This window comes from Pelobates fuscus, chromosome 7 (genome assembly GCF_036172605.1).
Source record: "Pelobates fuscus isolate aPelFus1 chromosome 7, aPelFus1.pri, whole genome shotgun sequence".
NCBI classification, from domain to species: domain Eukaryota; kingdom Metazoa; phylum Chordata; class Amphibia; order Anura; family Pelobatidae; genus Pelobates; species Pelobates fuscus.
Window position 1 is genome coordinate 136,433,170 of NC_086323.1, and position 21,422 is coordinate 136,454,591.

Below are 21,422 nucleotides of genomic sequence, written 5' to 3' on the forward strand. Positions count from 1 at the left end.
TAGACTGCAGAGATACCAACACAACAGGTAGAGCCGAGTAAAATACAGAGAAGTCATACAAAGAGTTGGGCACAATAAGGTGATACACATAACTATCCCACACAGCCAAGATCACTGTGATGCAGCAGCAGGACTACTGCCGGTGCGCTGCACAGGGGACCAAACTCTGAGGGAGCCCATCATGGCCAATACACTTACAGCCACCTAATGGTAATGTGTTTTCAGGAGCCCAATCAGAGCTGCGACCCTTTAATACCACAACCAGGCCTCTTTAATGATGTCACTTCCTCCCAGCTATCACAGAGTGGCACGATTGGAAGGCAGAAAGGAGTGGAGCGCAGAGTGGGAGCCTTCCAACAGCCTCTGCCAGCTGTCTAGAACCCCAGGAAGCCAACCTCCTGCACCCAAAAGGGTTGCTAAAAAATATGTACATTTTGCATGTGTGTGTTTGTGTATATTTATGTATCAGTGTGTGTATCTATGTGTCTGTATGTCTGTGTACCTGTGTATAACGGAGTTCCCTCTACCCCGGCTGGGTACCTCCGCCAAGGACCGCTTCCTAGCTGGGGCCGAGGACCACAAGCACCGCACCAGACACCATAAGCACTGTAGACACCACGAACCAGCGCAGCTTGATTTGGATCTTGCCGTCCTTCACCCACCCTGGACCTAAGACAAGGCTCCAGCTTCCAGTGGGTGAACCTCTTCTCATAGAGAATGTAGCTGTGAAGCTCTTACAATAGCGAGTAGTGATAGCTGTATAGCAGTTTCCCCCAATAAGAGACAAGACTTTAGATTGAGGGTAAAGTCAAGTCTGTTTAATGGAAGCCACAGCTGGCCTTTTATGCAAGTCCCCAAGCAAGGTATATGCCCACATGGACCTTGTTGGGGACAGCGACACAAGGCTTACAAACCAATCAGAACAGTAATTAAATGTACGACACTCCCACACACAGCACACAATCCCTCCCCTTTGAATGGGAGATAATTGAGTAAAGTACAGTATGTAACTCCATTATCTCCAGGCAGAAAAACACAATTTTTTACAAAGTCTCATAAGTACCCCAAAACACAACATATCCCCATAAATGTTGCATCCCCTGATAGCCCTGGGTCAACAACATACCGTATATACTCGAATATAAGCAGAGTTTTTCAGCACATTTTTTGTGCTGAAAAAACCCAACTCGCCTTATACTCGAGTCAGTGTCTGTATTATGGCAATTTGCATTGCCATAATACAGACAGGGAGCTGTGGGGGCTGCAGAGTTTACTTACCTCTCCTGCAGCTCCTGTCAGCTCCCTTCTCCTCCGCGCCGGTCCGTTCAGCACCTCTGTCAGCTCCCAGTGTAAGTCTCGCGAGAGCCGCGGGGTCATAGTGCGAGATTTACAGTGTGAACTGGCAGAGGGAGCTGCACGGACCGGCGCGGAAGAGAAGGGAGCTGACAGGAGCTGCAGGAGAGGTAAGAGTGCCCGTCCACTGGACCACCAGGGAGTGAGAGCCCCCCTCCCTGTCATGTATCAAGCAGGGAGTGGGGACGAAAAAATTAATAAAAATATAAATAATAATAATGAAAAAAAAAAATTAAAATAATAATAAAATAAAAAAATAATAAAAATGCCCACCCCCCACCAAGGCTATGCAACACACACACTGCACTCATTATATACACATACTGTAAATAAATATTCAATTAATATAATTTTTTAAGGATCTAATTTTATTTAGAAATTTACCAGTAGCTGCTGCATTTCCCACCCTAGTCTTATACTCGAGTCAATAAGCTTTCCCAGTTTTTTGGGGTAAAATTAGGGGCCTTGGCTTATATTCGGGTCGGCTTATACTCAAGTATATACGGTATCCAAAAATCACCCAGATCAGACGAGGGGTTCAGAAATTTTATGGAAGTCATAGTTCCATAGAATCGCGGCTAACTGCCGCTGGAGGACCGACCGAGAACCACAAGGTTTTCATGCCAAAAATAGTTCCAGGGCATTTGTGGCTAAGTTCCCCTGAAGTTTATTTTGCGGTTTTGGTCCATGCGAACAAGATGGCCGCCACCACGTGTTCAAATGTCGAATGGCGGCCACTTCGACTGTTCGGGAGTTTGAAGTACCACTTCGAAAGTTCGAACTGTGGCCATAAAAATCCAAAAAGGCACGAACAGTTATTTAAACCAAGTTTTACCACAGGGGCCATAGTCACAGGGTAGGAGGCTGACAAGTATGCCCCTCCAATAACCAGTGGCGAGGTCACTTTCGCCACACTGTGTGTGCCAGGATTACAGTTGATCCAGCACGCAGAATAGTATCACACCTAGGACTAAGTGTAACGTCTTACCGGACCTTAGAATGGCCGGACTTAAAGGACATACTCGTTTTCCTGGCACTGTAGTGCCCTGAGGGTGCCCCCACCCTCAGGGACCCCCTCCCGCCGGGCTCTGGGGGGAGGAAGGGGTTAAACGTACCTCTTTCTCCAGCGCCGGGTGGGGAGCTCTCCTCCCTCTTCTTCTGTCACCGGCTGAATGCGCATGCGCGACAAGAGCCGCGCGCACATTCAGCCAGAATGCTTTCCTATGGAGGCTGGCGTCTTCTCACTGTGAAAATCACAGTGAGAAGCGCGGAAGCCCTCTAGCGGCTGTCAATGAGACAGCCACTAGAGGCTGGATTAACCCTATTATAAACATAGCAGTTTCTCTGAAACTGCTATGTTTATAAAAAAAAAAAAAAAAAAGGGTTAAACCTAGCTGGACCTGGCACCCAGACTACTTCATTAAGCTGAAGTGGTCTGGGTGCCTATAGTGGTCCTTTAACGTACCAGAGAATAGTCAATATACTAGCGGAGGTCAGGGACACAGAACGAAACACAGCAATAAGGAAAAGCCAGTAGTCAAGGATACCAGAAGTCAGGGAAGTCAAAACGAAGCAAAAGTCAAAAACCAGAAACACACGCTCAGATAACCATCTACGGGAAACCACGACAGGGCAATGAGTAAAAGGAAAAATGAGTTTAAATAACCCACCCACAGATCTGATTGGCCGTAACCGACCCTTGACCCCAAAACGTGTGTGCGCGTCTTTTGCCTGACGTCACTCTCGCGACAACGACGTCATTACTGTGGGCAGACGTGGGGCTACAATATGGCATGGACCCGCAGCGGCCGACGTCCACCGACATGCTGCAGAAGTCAGGCACACTGGCACAGGACTGCTGTGGGGCACCTCCATTATTGCCAGGAAGGCAATTTCCACCGTAAATACCATAAGGTGAGGATGAATACGTGACAGTGTGTACCTGTTTGTCTGTCTGTGTATCTATATGAATATATCTGTGTGTCTGTATGTGTTGTCTGTATCTGTGTGCCTGTATGTGTATCTGCATGTGTGAGTGTTTTGTATCTATAATGAGTGCCATTCTGTGTATCTGAATGTGTGCTAGTGTCTGTATGCATACAGGCACATTCTTACATTCAAAGGCAAACACTATATACAAATAAACCACTGCTTTGAAATGGCAACACTAGACACAAGTGCACCCCTATATTTACATACATACTCCATACAAAAACATGCTTACATTCAAACAACAAATGCGGCAAGGATGGGCAAACGTTAGATCCCCAGCTGGCAAAAGATTGTGGGAGTTGTACGACAGGTTGGCATCTACATTCAGGCCATTTTTGCAAGACGGAAGGGGGCCCAAAAAAATTACTGCACCAGGGCCCTCTCTACTTTATTTCCGGCACTGCTATGATGGATTACACAGAGCTGACGGAGCAATTTAAAGAAGATTGTAGGTGTGTGGTAGGACTATTAGTGACAGCACAGTTTGTCAGAAATGTCCCCCTCCCCTCATCATTCCAGGCTTAATATATATTATATACTTGAGTAAATTCCCTTGCCTAATCAGTCCTCATACAGCCCTATTGGCCTCTCTACTCAGGAGCTATCACTGGCTGATAGCCCCAAGGGGCGCCCACAGAGAAGCAAGAAGTCATATTGAAGTAAAAAAGGATAATATTATACACTTACATTTGACAGGGTCCAGGAGCTGCTGCTGCTGTGCTCTCTTTGTGTTATTTCCAAGATGGCTTCTTGCTACTCTCTCCTGTGGGAATTGTAGCCCCACCCCTTGGTGCTATCAGCCAATGATGTCTCCTCAATAGACAGGTCAACAGCATGCCTCTACTTATGGGCAGCTGGCTCTGCTGCCCGAATGACAATTTAAAATTCCATCGTAATAGACACCAGGCATGTACAAAACCTGCTGAAACAGGGAAGATTTCAAACCAGCCCTGTTCTTTTAAACATGCCTAGATGCCTTCAAGTAAGCTTCTCCAAACAGCTACAAAAGAGGGGAGAGGGCCCTACAGAACTGAAACCTATAAAATAATTAGGAGACACTAATTTGTTACCATATTTTTGGCTTACCACCTTCCCCTCCAGAAAAAGAATAGTGTTTCTAAACTATTTTCCCCACATAAATACTGGTGGTGCGCTGCCCCAAGTGTTACTACAGACAAGCTTCCACTGCAAGGAACTTGATAATGGTCAAACTGCTCAACAGCACTACCAGCCCAATGGCATCATAAACACGACAAAGGCATCAGAAGTGTGTAGCACATGGAATGCAATTCACAGCCCTGCCCAGTACAATATCCTAGCAGCATTACAAATATGGGGTGTTTATTAATTTAATTCTAGGAAATTGAATGGATACAAAGTTATAAAAGGGAATCTGTATTGACTTACCAGACTGACTGCCAGCCACCAACCAACCATGCTCTCCTTACAGAAATGGGTGCTTTCCACCAACCCACCATGCTCTCCTTACAGAAATGGGTGCCCTCCACCAACCAGCCATTATCTACTTACAGAAATGTGTTACACTTCTGTAACACCCATCTTTAACCCCTTAAAGACAAAACTTCTGGAATAAAAGGGAATCATGACATGTCACACATGTCATGTGTCCTTAAGGGGTTAAAACCTTCACTCCGCCTTCTGCTTCTCCTGCAGTCTTCACCGATTTGCCCTGCTTGGGAACACTTCACCCAGTAGAGCAAACCTCCTCCATGAGGCAGACACACTGGTGCATTCCGGTATTTGAATGGAGTGACCAGTTACCATAGCAACCACAGCACAAAAAATGTGGTTGCTGTGGTTGGAAAGCAGAATGACTGCCTTTGGGTGGTCTCTTATGCTTTCCTTTATCAGTGAAATCTTCTAAATTTTTTAAATTTTTTCACCCAATCTATACTTTGCTAGCAAAACTGTTAAAAAAATGTATAGATGGTATTCAATGCTCTTTAAAAAGAGCAAATGTCGTTTTGAACACCTATGGCTAAACTGGGAACTGTCTTACCTCTTGCAATATATAATTTATTTTTAATGTCTGGTACATCTCTGGGGCATCATTTATTACAATCAATACAGTAAAATATCACTCAAGCATATTCCTATAAATTAGTTTTAAGCACTAGAAGCTGAAGATCCCAGTCTTAAAATGATCACCAGGTGACCTCCTCACACACCACCTCCAAAAGGTATTAAACAAATATCACTTGTCAAAGAGACCACAGCGAACACTTTAAAGATTCTCTCTCTGAAGTTGTAGAATACAGAAGCCCTTGAAGAATCTGTGCAAGGAAAAAAATAAATAAATTATAGATATAAGATATTTCTTTGAAAAATCATGTTTTCTGCATATTCCCTAATTCAGGCATCTGCACTGACAGGTAGAATAAAAAACAGGAAACAGATTATGCAAGGTTTCCCTGGTTGGTTTTGCGCTTCTGATGAGCTTTTTCAAGTCAAGGTTTGTCATGGTTTGCATACACATTGCACACAATTTAATGCACAAGCAAAGTGTTTAATTAACCCCTTCCCGACTGCGGACATATCAGGAACGTACGACAAAAAACAATCCTTAATGACCTCGAACGTACCTGATACGTCCGCGGCTATTTTGAGAGCTGGAAGCGATCGTGATCAGCCGTTCTGATAGTATTGCAGTAATGCCTTGATATCGAGGCATTGTGCAATATCTCTCATTTCAGCCGGGTACCCATCAAAAAAGAAATAAAAATAAACTAAAATAATTAAGATTAACCTCCGACCCCCCCAGCCATGTGGCTCCCAAGATGGCACTGCCTTTCTAAAGGCAGTGCATCATGGGGCTTCTGGGGATGTCCCTAGCCTGCCTTATCATAGAGGCAGGCTATGGTCATCCAATCAGAGGTTGCCCCTATAACAATTTTATTCTATGATCTCCATTTGTCTGATTATGTCAATATTAGTAAATATTGACTCTGATCAGTGTAGATCTCCCTCCCTCTCTTCACTTATGGTTTAGTGAGAGAGGGAGAGAGATCTGTGTTTTAGGTTGAGAGATTTAGGTAGTTTTTAAGTAGGGATTTGTAAAATTGTGAGACCCAAAGGCTCTTATCAGAGCCATTAACTCCTATCTTGCAAGTGATCACTATAATCACTGGCTCTTGCACAGCAGCACTTTTTTGCAGTCTGTGCATTTTTTTAGGAGTTCATTTTTTTTGAGACCCAAAAGCTCTTTTCAGAGCTATTACCCCTACCCTGCCAGTGATCACTGTATAGACCACTGTATCTTGAACAGCAGCACTTATTTTGCTGTCTGTGCATTTTTTTTTTTTAGGGGTTAATTTCTTTTTTAGGGTTTTCTTTTTTTGTGACAGATCACTAAGTAAAGTGATTGTCATCATGTCACAGAGGTTGTATAGCGCTGAGGAGGCATATGCCATCCTTGCCCTCGAGTCTGACGCATCTATGTCGGACTCCGACCCTGATTTTGACCCTGCCAGGTGCTCAGATACATCATCACTAGATACAGTGTCTGCTGCTAGTGATGTATCTAGTTATGATGTATCTGTGGCTGCAAGTCCCCCTGCCAGAAGGAGACGTACTGCTCCAGCTAGCAGTACTGCTGAGGAGTGGGTAGTGCCTCATCGCCAGAGGCCAGATACCCCACCCTTCACTGCAAATCCTGGCATCAATGTGGATGTCTACTACTAGGGTGTCTACTTTTCAAAAAAATATGGTTTGATGGGGGTAAATTGCATTGGGCGGCTTCAAAAATGTCCCAAATGGGACATGGGTACATGATGACCTGTTATGAAAATTCCAAGTTGGAAAACTGGAAGGCGCACCCTCCAAATAAGGTCTTTTAGCCCCCACAGAATCCGACACACCTATACATGGGTGGTAACCCTGAACTCAGTAGATGTTACTGAACACCTATTGGGGTGTTATTTGCCAGTAACCCTTAAAGTTCTCTGTACATGTATTCTTAAATTGATATGTGTGTCAAAAAACACAATTATTTTTTTTTAGTTTGGCATAGATTGGTGGTAAAATGGTTGCATGAAAAGATTCAAAATACCCCAAGTTTAATACCTTAGGTTGTATATATACATGCGAAGGGTTATTCAGCGATTCCTAACAGACATCAGTATTACAATGTAACTTGCGTTAATTTTGAAGAAAAAAAAAATGGTTTGCAAATAGCAAAGTGCTACTTGTACTTATAGCCCTATAACTTTTCCAAAAAAGCTAAGAACATGCTAACATTGAGTATTTCTAAACTCAGGACAAAATTTAGAAACTATTTAGCATTGGTGTTTTTTGGCAATTGTAGATGCGCAGCAGATTTTGGGGGTCAAAAAGGTGTGTTTAACATTTGTCCGTATTTAAATAAAAAAAAAAAAATTATAATCAATTATATGATGTGATGAAAATCCTGACGAAAGTTCTGCACAAGAGCTGAAACGTTGATACTTTGTGACAGTTGCTGAATAAAAGCCAAGTTACTTTTTTACTCCAAAAAAAGAACAAGTAACAAAAGGCGCTCAATACACGTCTACAATTTGTAAATGCTAGTACTTAAAAACTTTAAAAGCAGCTCCCTTATAAAGTGCAATAGCTCATAAAACACTCAAAAAACGACAATATAAAAAAAGGGTGTGCTGTGCCTTTAAGACAAAAAACGTGCAATATTTCTTTAAAATCAAATTTAAAATATTTGTGCTTGTAATACTTCACAATAATTATATTGTGAATGTGGTATTATCTAATACACACGTGAAAATACACAAAAGTGCAAATGTGCTGATATCTCTGATATCACAGTGCTTCAGTGCAACACAAAATTCAGATAAATGAAGTGGATACAATACCCAGCTGTATATACCCTCGATTGGGTTACTTCAAATTACTTGTGCATATGTAAAAAAAATGTATCCACTTCATTTATCTGAATTTTGTGTTGCACTGAAGCACTGTGATATCAGAGATATCAGCACATTTGCACTTTTGTGTATTTTCACGTGTGTATTAGATAATACCACATTCACAATATAATTATTGTGAAGTTACTTTTTTCACCATACTTTTTTGAAGTCCCTGGAGTGCTATTTTCTACTATGCTGTTCTATTATATTTGCTAACAAGCACCAGGCTCTATTTTATTACAACAGGAGTGCAAGTATTTGGACATATATATATATACATATATACACACACGACCCCCAATACTCTCACACACTCAAACTCACACACACACACACATTCAAACTCAAACACACGCATATTTTACACACACCCTCCTGTTCCCTCCAGCTTACCTTATGTGCCAGAAGGGTGGCTTGGATTCCTGCTGCTGTGTGAGTTAGGGGTCTGGAGCTCTTCATGCTCCTCTCCCTTTACGCTGCGGCTGCCTCCTCTCCATCTCACGCTGTCTCCCTGCAGGATGCTGGGAGGAAGTGACAGTCTGTCACTTCCTCCCAGTCGGCTGACATCACATGCGCCCGGGCCTCTGTTCAGTAGTAATGTTTTCCCGATGCTATAACCATATCATCGGGGAAACATTCCGCCGCACCATTGTGTGCACGATGCGGCAAACACCGTTTGGGAAACGCTGTACTAGATAATGCATTAAGAATGTATACAAAAATGTCCCTTTAATGACCATATCAAAAAGACCATGTACAGGTGTAGTGTTTTTTTTTTTTTAATCAACTCTATGCTAGAGTGTAAATAAAAGCACCCACAAGTAAGTTTGATGCCTAGTTGCACCACATGCAAAAATGTCCTGTATTCACAAATAAAAGATTTGCTTAGATTATGTTCTAATGTAAATTATATTTGGCAGTGCATGCTTAATATTTTAGCATGGGAATGAGGTTTTACTTATTCTTTTTATATGGCAATTAAAAAGTGCAGGGAATTTTTATTTTATTTTTTTTAAGTAAGAATAAGGATCTTAAATTCAGTACCTGACTTGGGGTTTAAGGAATCACACTGTGCATTATACATTTGCACAAACTCCTGGTGCCTTCTGATCATCTGTTGCTTTGTGCCATGAGTGGTCAGACCAATCTCTTTCAGCCTCTTCCTCAAATCACGGTAAGACAGTAGGTTGTAGACTACTTTGGCCATGGTTTTCCTCTTCTGAACAGAACTGTACCAAGCAAAACAGACAGAGAATTGCTCAAAAATTGTAATGAAAGACCTCTGAAAGTACCAATCAACTAGTGGTGAGCAAAAGCAATAAGAAAAAGCATTTCAACCCCTGAAGGATCCAAAGTTAGTAAAGTCCATCTGTCAACTTACAAAGGCACACTGTTTTTGTGCTGCCAGATACTGTTACCATATAGAACAAATGATGTCTAAATCCTGTTTGTTGGACTAAAATGCTGACTGTTTTCTTATGCTGCAATAAATGCACACATTGAATTAATCCAGCAAGACCCTTTGAGACTTGAGAGAGAGAGAGAGAGAGAGAGTGAGAGTGAGAGAGAGAGTGAGAGTGTCATATTTATAAAAATACATGAAAAGGGTTCCCCAGCAGTATGTCTAATGCATATTCTGCAGGATTCTTCATTGCCTAATTACTTAATCTTATACATCTTCTTCTGAATTCTACATACTACAGGACAACCCTTTTCTTGTTCTACCCATCAATATGTATGCGTGATACGTGTATCTGAAAACAGAGAATTTGAAACATTGATAATTATGAAGATTTGAGAAAAAAAAGAAAGTGAAGTACAAGAAAGAAATCCAATAGTGCTGGTAAACAGTAGTAGTGTGAGTGTGTGTACACACACGCGCTCTAGTTACAGTTCTCTAATACACCATGCAAATTTGAGGAGAAAAGGTCAAGTTAAAATGTTTCCAAGCTCAAAAAAATCCTGCTATTTTATTAATACAATTAATGTGTAAAAACACATAAAAAGTGTATAAAAACCAGAGTATAGTTGCTGGGTATCGTCCTACATTTTTCGTCCCAAAAGGACTTCCTCAGGGTACTTCCAATGTATTATAGCAACAAATAAATTAAATAAAGCACAAAAGTATAAAGATAAATGCAATGACAAATAACACACAGTTATCCAAATAAAAAAGCAGTATACACCCTCCACCAACCCCCAACCCAGAGTCCTTCCTTAAATATGGCTCTTCTGTCTTCTTATTGGATAGTCCGAGTGGATTTCAGTCGTTAATAATCCGTTTTCATTAATGTATCTTATTTTTACCGGTTAAATTCTTATTTCGCATCGTCTGACGTCACGCTCGGTGGGTCGATCTTCCGTGGCATTTCTTGATGACGTATGCTGTCCCATTCAGTCACTAGTGTGCGTTCCACATTCGGTGTATGGGGGTGAATTGCCATATTTGACGTTAATTTAGCAAACTTAAACTCGGAGAAAAGTTCAATTAGTACTAACCAACAAATCATTGAACTGTCTTAATAACAATTATGTATACAATTGGACAGTAATCAAGGACATTTTCCCCCTATGGAACAAAACACTATAATGATGCGAAGTAAATAATAACAATAACAATAATAATAATAATAATAATAATAATAAAGAGTCACTTTAAAAGAAAACTATTTCATATGTTGTGTGAATGTAATAAAATCCATGTGGGGATTTTTCCTGGTACTTACCCAAGTAGATATATAACATTCAAAAATGTTTAGATACCTAAAAATGGAAACAGTCTACAAAAATAAAAATATATAAATGATATAAGACATAAGAGTAGGTAGATATGTATAATGTATTGAAGATGTACTTGTAATGTAAAAAGAATATGATTAAGAGAGTTGTAATGGTGAATGAATATAAAATAAAATAAATAAATAAAAACTAAAATAAAATATATATGTGAAAAGAAAATGCAAAAGTAAAAATATGGAAATCTATAAAAATATATATATTAAAATGTAGACTGTTTTTATTTACATTATAAGAAAAATTATATCTTTATCAGCATTGAGACCCCCAGGTTCGAGAGTACCTAACTGGTGTATCCAGAATTTATTGTCCCTATTACCTCCTCTCCAATGGGGCTTAATATGTTCAATGTCCATAAATCTCAGCTGAAGGCTGTCATCACTAAAAAACTCATATGTTTTCCGTTTCTCCCTTACTCCCCTTTTATTCTGGTTACACTAGAGCTTAGGCTCTCACCGACCGCAGAGGCTGACAATACCTACCTAACACCCTCGCAGACCGGTCGAGACTTACATATAGCGCACTCTCACACAGCCAGCAGAGAGAGCCCACGGCCATAGCGGCTCCCAACCCCCGCCTCTGCATTATATGCAGCGGCGTAACACATAGGGCCATTAGCCCGACGACCTCTAAACCCTCACAGTAATAAAGTGCGGACCTTAGACTATGGCCTCCCCGCTGGCCCACACGTCAGCCCACACCACATGACAACCACGGAATAGAACGACACCAATGAGATAGTCTCAAGAGACACATCAGACCTTAACTGGCTCCACGGCCTTCGCTCTGGAGCATCCCTCCACTTACTGAGGGGAACATGCCCGCAGGCTGAGTACACTCACAGCGAGAACTGCTCCCTCACCGACATTTACCGCATGAGCCGCAGACCACACTTGGATCTGAGCACATATACCAGACGTTAGCGATTTCTCTTATACACAAAACCCCCAACTCACCAGTTTACCGGTTGTATTATACCTAGCTGGAAGGATTAATGCCAGAATATGCTTGTTTCTATTACAATGTTTGTACCGCAATAATATGCCCTTCTCGGACTCACGAGTAAGGGGAATAAATAAAGAATTACAAAAAAAATAAAATAATTTCTAGGTTGTATATCTGTATAGCGCTGCAGCATTTATTGGAGCTATAGTGTAACATACAGTGTTGGTGTTTGAATGGGTGCTTGTATATAATAAGTGTGTTTTAATACAGGGGTGTGTTTGTATGTAATGTTTGTGTTTGATTGCAAGGATGTGTCTGAATGTTCACTTTTAAATGCAGATGTACATTTGTGTGAAGTATTTGTGTTTGAGTTCCTTAGTGTTCCTCCCCCCTCCCTGTCCCTTAGTGTTCCTCTCACCTCCTCTACCTATTCCTTAGTGGTTCTCTTCCCTTCCCTCCCTGTCCCTTATTGGTCCTCTTCCCTCCCCTCCCTTCCCTTTCCTTTCCTGTCCCTTAGTGGTCTTCTTCCTTTCCCTCCCTTCCCTGTCCCTTAGTGGTCTTCTTTTTCCCTCCCTCTTAGTGGTCCCTCTTCTTCCCTCCCCTCCCTTACCTCCCCCTTAGTGGTCCTCTTCCCTCCTCACTCCTTCCCCCTTCCCCACACCCGGTCCCTGGTGTTCCTCATTACCTCTCTTGTAGCACGGCCGGGCGGAGGGGACCGTGGTACAGGAGCTTCAGCTTCCTGTACCCGGTCGCACTGACAGGAAGTGCTCTCTCAGTGAGCACTTCCTGTCAGTACGGCCAGGTACAGAAAACTGGGCCACTGCAGCCTCTGACAATAATCGGCAATACTTGCCGATCCTTGCCAAGATCCGGAATATCGGCCGAACCGATAATTGGTCTATACCTTCTCCCAACTGTTACAATTTAGGAAGGACTGACCCAAACATTTCAATTTGCATTTGCTGAGGGCGCTAGGACCATGTAAAAAGGCTTCAAGCCAGGTTCATTTGTAGGAATTCCTAGCCTCTTTTTCAACAGGGCAGCCAACTTTAGGCACCAAGGGTTTCACAAGCACTCCACTTAGGAACCACCTACCTGTTCCACTTTAATTCCTCCAAAAGTTGGGAGATAAGCCCACAAATTAGAATATTCTAATTATGTTAAACCTCTACTGATTGGCCCCAGATCCCAGTTCCACTTCACAACAGAAGGCCTATAGTATTTAGAATGAAGGCTGTTTTCCAAGGCCTTTTGTAAGACAAAGTCTCTCTTTAGTTTGTAGTAGTAGTAGATGACATGTGAATGTAGTGACTGCAACATTCAGTGAAAGGGGAGAAAGCTTTTGTAACTCTACACACACACTTACTCGCTAAACCAGGAACTGCAATTCTAAAATCAGGTTCTGAGAAAAATAATTTGCACAGGTAAAATATTAAATGAAACAGCATACTGCTCTTTGTTAAAATACCATGCAATCTATCTGAAACTACAAGTAAGGAGAATTACTTATTTTGCGTATAGAAACAGTCCAGTCTGAGTGTGTCAAACAGCTCATTTACCTATTATATTCCACATTATCAACGGATTTGTTTTTGTCAAGTTAGCCTAATAAACATTTCATTCTTGATAGCTTCCTTCCTGCCCAATGACCTGTGAATGAAACTCACAGTCATTTTTCTAGTCTTGCCAAAAGCCCCTTCTCAAAGCAGCTACTACCTACAGTACAAAGCAGGTCAGAGATGTCACAGTGTAGCACAGACAGCAAATGCAATCACCGCCACGCTCCTGTTTTTTTGTTTCCCCCGTCAACATCGTGATGAATGAAACACCATTACCTGCTGACAGGAACATGATAAGAAACTGAGAAGAAAACAGTGGAGCAATGCCAATTTACCCAGCAGTCTCATTCGCTGCAGCAAGGTCAAAGCAGTGCCTCCTAGAGGCATGGCTATCTCAAATGATAGGACTAGATCTAAAACTGGTGTGAAGATATGCAGCAACCTACATAAACAAATAAAATATATTCCCCAGGTTTTAATTGTCATGTATCCTGGAATGTTTCATTTCTCTGGTGCAATATTTATTTTAATCTTAAGAGGACCTATTTTGTCCTCAACCCAAAGTGACACATCCATCTGTACAATGGCATCATTGAGGCAAGAGTGGAAACTTGAAGCTCTCTCAGAGCTGCCATTTCCCTACATTTACCACCCAGTGTACCCAGAGTGGAGCTATGACTGTACTCTCATTCATGTGTGCAAGGATACTTCAAAGGAGTCTGTGGAGGATCATCCACATGACGGCTTGACACGAAGATACCTTTTCAAACCACAGCACACTGAAGCTTATTAAGGTTCTGCTATTTTCATATTTTACAATATTCTGCAAGAACAAAAGACACAGTGGTCGCCTGTTTCACTTTAAGAGCACAGTTGATATTCACACTTGAGATTTTGCGATCTGCACTTTATTCTAAGGTAACTGCTGATAATAGTGAGACTAATAGCCAGAAAGAAGGCAAAAAAGGTTTACAATTAGATGACAAAAACATTTATCCATAATCAACATGCACTTAAATAGGTGTTCTAAAGCTAATGGGTTTGCAAGCAGAGACTGCTGGAATTAGATTTTAAAAAATCAACAAACCGTTTTAATTAAACCATTGTAGAGCTCAAATACATCAAACTATAGTGTTAATTACTGCATCGGGGAATGCTATTATTAAACTTAATTTAAATGGGTGAGTAATGCATTTGTATACTACTTGCATACATACACAAGGAAGTTACTTAAAGGGCTATTCCAAGTGGATTGCAGCGCTTAGTGAGCTATGGATGAAGGCCAATAATCACCGGTAATACCGATAATGAGGTGGGCCGGCCGCCTTAGGGCGCACTGGCCCGGGGGGGGGGGGGGGGGGGCGCTAGACTGGAGTGATCGGCAGGAACTTATGTTTCCTGTACCCAGCCAGACTGAAAGGAAGTGCTCACTGAGAGCACTTCCGGTCAGTCAGGCCGGGTACAGGAGACGATCTCCTGTACCGTGGGAGACAAGACAGGGGGAAGTTACACTTTGGGAGATGAGGAGGAAAAAATCATTTTTGTACAACCAAAGCAATTCGGACATCTGCTCCCCCTGACCAAATCCACCTATATTCCAGTGCCGATTGCCTCTCTTTGCATGGTATGATCACTCCACACAAACACTTGAGGAGTTGTTTCACTAAACACCAACAGGGACCAAATTACATTTACAGCATTTGTTTGGCAACCCATTGTTCAATGTTAAAATAGCCCAATGACCCAGATTTCAATCATAATATCCTAATAAATGAATTCTGCAAAAATGCTTTTACTTGACTCTTTTTAGTGTCATGTGGGTCCCTAATATGTTACGGTAAACAATTTAAGATTTGCTATTCCTGGAATCTGGTTAACATGATGTGCCTGTTTCAATAGTGAAATGGCATGGGGTCACAATGTTGAGCCTTGACTCATAAGTAAAATACCAAGGCTTTAGACTTAGTCATAGTGAAAGTCTGTATGAAAACAACTGCCCAACATATATCTGCAATACCAAATGTAGCCATCGATTACCCTAATCAGTACACTATCCCAAGAAGTGTGAAAATAAAAAGCAGTGTTTCATGTTGCATTATTTGAAACACTTAGGGGCTGAAGATCATTTTGTGTGTACATGTGTACATTCACAATAAAGTGACAGGTTTTCATCATCCTCTGACACAGGTTTATCTGTAAATTAGTCTTTTGCCTTAAGTGAAAGTTTTTTTTTGTTTGTTTTTTTTTTTTTTTTGCCCTGCATTTCTTTTTTTTATCTGATGTAACTTAGAATTATAAACCTAGCAGGTTTCTCCCAGTTTTCTGCAGACTCTTTAAGTACATTATCGTGTATAAAAAGCTAATTGTAATGCTGAATTTACTTCAGGAATAATTAAGGTGCCGTCTGTCTGAACTCACTGGACATAAATCACTTTGCTACCACTGTGGATTCATTATGTGTATTACAGAGTAAGATTCAGATTTCGAGTCCCTAGTTCAGAGGCATTCATCACATCTCTATGCTTCCAATAACAAAACAAGAAAGAAAGATGAAAGGGTTTTTTCTAGGGTGTGTGGAAAATGAATTCCTACTATGTGAACCGGAATACATGATACAATATACGCTTGTATTTTGACTGCAATTATTTCTTTAATTTAACTTATGCCTTCAGCTTACAGTATTAACAGGCAGAACAAATATCAATAAAATCAAAATACTATAACATTTTCTCACTTTCTCTGATAATTTTACAGTTTGTTGCAGTATATATACACAGCTGCTATACATGACAAGCACAACATCCATGGTGTGGATATCACTTAAAGGGACACTATAGTCACCTGAACAACTTCAGCTTAATGAGGTTGTTCAGGTGAGAACTATAGCTCCCTGCAGCCTCTCTCATGTAAACACTGTATGTTCTGAGAAAATACAGTGTTTACATTGAAAGCTAGGAACACCTCCAGTTGCAGTCACTCCGAGTGAACCAAAGGGACTTCAGAGTATATGGAGGCATAATATGCCTCCATCCACTCAGATCTGCTGTCAGCAGAGCACAGGGCAGCACTGTGCACAGCATCCTGTGATTCCAGCACCCTCTGCATGCAGACACTGAACTTTCCTCATAGAGATTCATTGATTCAATTCATCTCTATGAGGAGATGCTGATTGGCCAGGGCTGTGTTTGAATCATGCTGGCTCTGCCCCTGATCTGTCTCTTTGTCAGTCTCAGCCAATCCTATGGGGAAGCACTGTGAATGGATCAGGCTACCACATGTCAGCAGACTGCTTGTTTTTCTGAGTCTAACAGCATGCAAATTTACAGCTTCAGGCTTGAATACAATAAGATTTTTACTATTTTTATTAAGGCATGAGGGGCCCAGGGGGCTAAATGGTGGTGTTAACACTATAGGGCCAGGAATACATGTTTGTGTTCCTGACCCTATACTGATCCTTTAAGGGCAAGGTGGTTGCACTATGCAACACTATTTCTATACATTTCGGCTCTTTGACTGAACAGTATCTGTGGTTTTTCGTTGGATGAGCTAAGTACATTCTCAGACTACTTCCTATCAGGAAAATGCCTTACGAAACGTGGAGGCTTTGCTAAAGGGGTTGTCTCATACAATGTATTTGCAATGTATTTTAGCAAAACTAAAGATATTTGAATTAGGAGAAAAATACAGCAATGAACGTCCTGTCCCCAACTTCCTCACTATCAAAAACCAATGGGGCTTGCTTGATCTGTGCACATTTCCTCATCCAATATGATTTTTCACCTGTGAAATAAGAGACCCAATCAAACATTAAGCATACAGCATTAACCTTCCCACCAAGAACTCTGCTGTAAGCCAGTTATTATACACACATTTAAATACCATTCTACGTAAAAATGGAGCATTGTTTGAAGAGCTGTAAATACAACTTCAACACCTTCACATTTTATGTCTGCAATTAGTTTCTGAGGATCATCTTTTATGTTCATATTAAGAAAATGGTAACAGAACTGGTTTTCAGGGCACACAGGTTAATTGAGATCACCAGCAAAGGCAGATTTATGACTATTTGAGAAAAATGAGGACAACGAGTTGGTGTTATGTATCATCTAGTATTCAGCAGTTCTAAATTTCACATGAGTTACTAGAAACATTTGTAAAAAGAAAGTGATAGACAGTGTGACATATAGTGGAAAAAAAAACATCTACATGACATATTTGCCATAGTTATGGCACTTGACTAATACATATCAGAACGAATACATAACTATGAGTGGGTCTATAAATCCCTTAATGGAAATTCCTTACAGAATTTAATTCAGTCTTCATTTTTTTAATCATATTCGTATTTATGGGTGCACCCAGTGCTTGACACATATCCAATGTGCCTCTAATAGAAAAGCTACTGGGGCCTCTTTACCACACAGCCTAAAGAATGTAAATTATCACTATATTATGGTAATTAATTTTAGTAAAGTAATTTCAAACCACTCAAAAATGGTTTGATACAAATTGAGATGACAGCGATCAGATGGATTAAAATGACATCCAGTTAATATTTTTAAAGGAAAATATATTACTAGTGTAATACATGCACATAGAAGGAAAAGACCACTTATCAAGCCCACATTGGCAGTAAAAAAAAAAAAAAAGTAAATAGTAGGGATCGACCGATATTATCGGCCGATATTCGGTATTTTCGGCAATATCGGTATCGGCCAATATAGATACCGATATTACCGATAATACCTCCTAGGTCCGCCAGGCTCATTACAAGCCCAGGAAGCTGTTTCTTACCTTTCTTGCAGCTCCTCCAGCTCCCCAGTGCAAATCTTGCGAGACCCGCGGCCGTAGAGCGTTGCCACTAAGGGCCGCGAGATTTACACTGGGGAGTTGAAGGAACTGCAAGAAAGGTAAGAAACAGCTTCCTGCGGGCCCCCCAAGTACTTAACAAGCCACCGTACCACCAGGGAATACTATATTCCCCCTCCCTGGTAAGAAGCAGCGAAGGCGGACTAAAAAAAAACCCCAAGAAAACCACATTTAAATATTTTTAAAAAAATAATTTAAAAAATGCCCCCCCATTTTACACAAATTACATCTCTACACAAACACACACACTGCATTCACTATACACACTACACAAACACACACACACTGCATTCACTATACACACACAAACACACACACACTGCATTCACTATACACACACAAACACACACACACTGCATTCACTACACACACACAAACACACACACACTCTGCATTCACTACACACACACAAACACACACACACTCTGCATTCACTACACACACACAAACACACACACACTCTGCATTCACTACACACACACAAACACACACTCTGCATTCACTACACACACACAAACACACACTCTGCATTCACTACACACACACAAACACACACTCTGCATTCACTATACACACACACAAACACACACTCTGCATTCACTATACACACACACAAACACACACTCTGCATTCACTATACACACACACAAACACACACTCTGCATTCACTATACACACACACAAACACACACTCTGCATTCACTATACACACACACAAACACACACTCTGCATTCACTATACACACACACAAACACACACTCTGCATTCACTATACACACACACAAACACACACTCTGCATTCACTATACACACACACAAACACACACTCTGCATTCACTATACACACACACAAACACACACTCTGCATTCACTATACACACACACAAACACACACTCTGCATTCACTATACACACACACAAACACACTCTGCATTCACTATACACACACACAAACACACTCTGCATTCACTATACACACACAAACACACACTCTGCATTCACTATACACACACACAAACACACACTCTGCATTCACTATACACACACACAAACACACTCTGCATTCACTATACACACACACACAAACACACTCTGCATTCACTATACACACACACACACGCACTCTGCATTCACAATACACACACAAACACACGCACTCTGAATTCACTATACACACACAAACACGCACTCTGCATTCACTATACACACACAAACACACGCACTCTGCATTCACTATACACACACACACACGCACTCTGCATTCACTATACACACACACACAAACACGCACTCTGCATTCACTATACACACACACACGCACTCTGCATTCACTATACACACACACGCACTCTGCATTCACTATACACACACACACACGCACTCTGCATTCACTATACACACACAAACACGCACTCTGCATTCACTCTACACACACAAACACACACTCTGCATTCACTCTACACACACAAACACACACTCTGCATTCACTCTACACACACAAACACACACTCTGCATTCACTCTACACACACAAACACACACTCTGCATTCACTCTACACACACAAACACACACTCTGCATTTACTCTACACACACAAACACACTCTGCATTCACTCTACACACACCACACACTCTGCATTCACTATACACACACACAAACACACTCTGCATTCACTATACACACACCACACACTCTGCATTCACTATACACACACACACAAACACACACTCTGCATTCACTATACACACACAAACACACACTCTGCATTCACTATACACACACAAACACACACTCTGCATTCACTATACACACACACAAACACATACTCTGCATTCACTATACACACACACACACTCTGCATTCACTATACACACACACACACACTCTGCATTCACTCTACACACACCACACACTCTGCATTCACTATACACACACAAACACACTCTGCATTCACTATACACACACCACACACTCTGCATTCACTATACACACACACACAAACACACACTCTGCATTCACTATACACACACAAACACACACTCTGCATTCACTATACACACACACGCACTCTGCATTCACTATACACACACACACACGCACTCTGCATTCACTATACACACACGCACTCTGCATTCACTATACACACACACACACACACGCACTCTGCATTCACTATACACACACAAACACACGCACTCTGCATTCACTATACACACACAAACACACACTGCATTCACTATACACACACAAACACACACTCTGCATTCACTATACACACACACACACGCACTCTGCATTCACTATACACACACACAAACACACACTCTGCATTCACTATACACACACAAACACACACTCTGCATTCACTATACACACACAAACACACACTCTGCATTCACTATACACACACAAACACACACTCTGCATTCACTATACACACACAAACACACACTCTGCATTCACTATACACACACAAACACACTCTGCATTCACTATACACACACAAACACACACTCTGCATTCACTATACACACACAAACACACTCTGCATCCACTATACACACACCACACACTCTGCATCCACTATACACACACCACACACTCTGCATCCACTATACACACACCACACACTCTGCATCCACTATACACACACCACACACTCTGCATTCACTATACACACACACAAACACACACTCTGCATTCACTATACACACACAAACACACACTCTGCATTCACTATACACACAAACACACACTCTGCATTCACTATACACACTACACAAACACACACTCTGCATTCACTATACACACTACACAAACACTCTGCATTCACTATACACACTACACAAACACTCTGCATTCACTATACATACACAAATACTCAGTGCATTCACTATACATACACAAATACTCAGTGCATTCACTATACACACCACACAAACACTCTGCATTCACTATACACACCACACAAACACTCTGCATTCACTATA

At 41.3% G+C, this 21,422-nt stretch overlaps 1 protein-coding gene across 1 annotated transcript in view; it reads right to left on the reverse strand.

The window, feature by feature from the left end:
• The window catches only part of RAD18 (RAD18 E3 ubiquitin protein ligase), a 470,945-nt gene that overhangs the window by 330,689 nt on the left and 118,834 nt on the right, over positions 1 to 21,422 (reverse strand). The window contains exon 7 of the mRNA XM_063426684.1: positions 9,306 to 9,490. Coding sequence (XP_063282754.1) covers positions 9,306 to 9,490 — 185 coding nt within the window. The remainder of the gene's footprint in view (positions 1 to 9,305; positions 9,491 to 21,422) is intronic.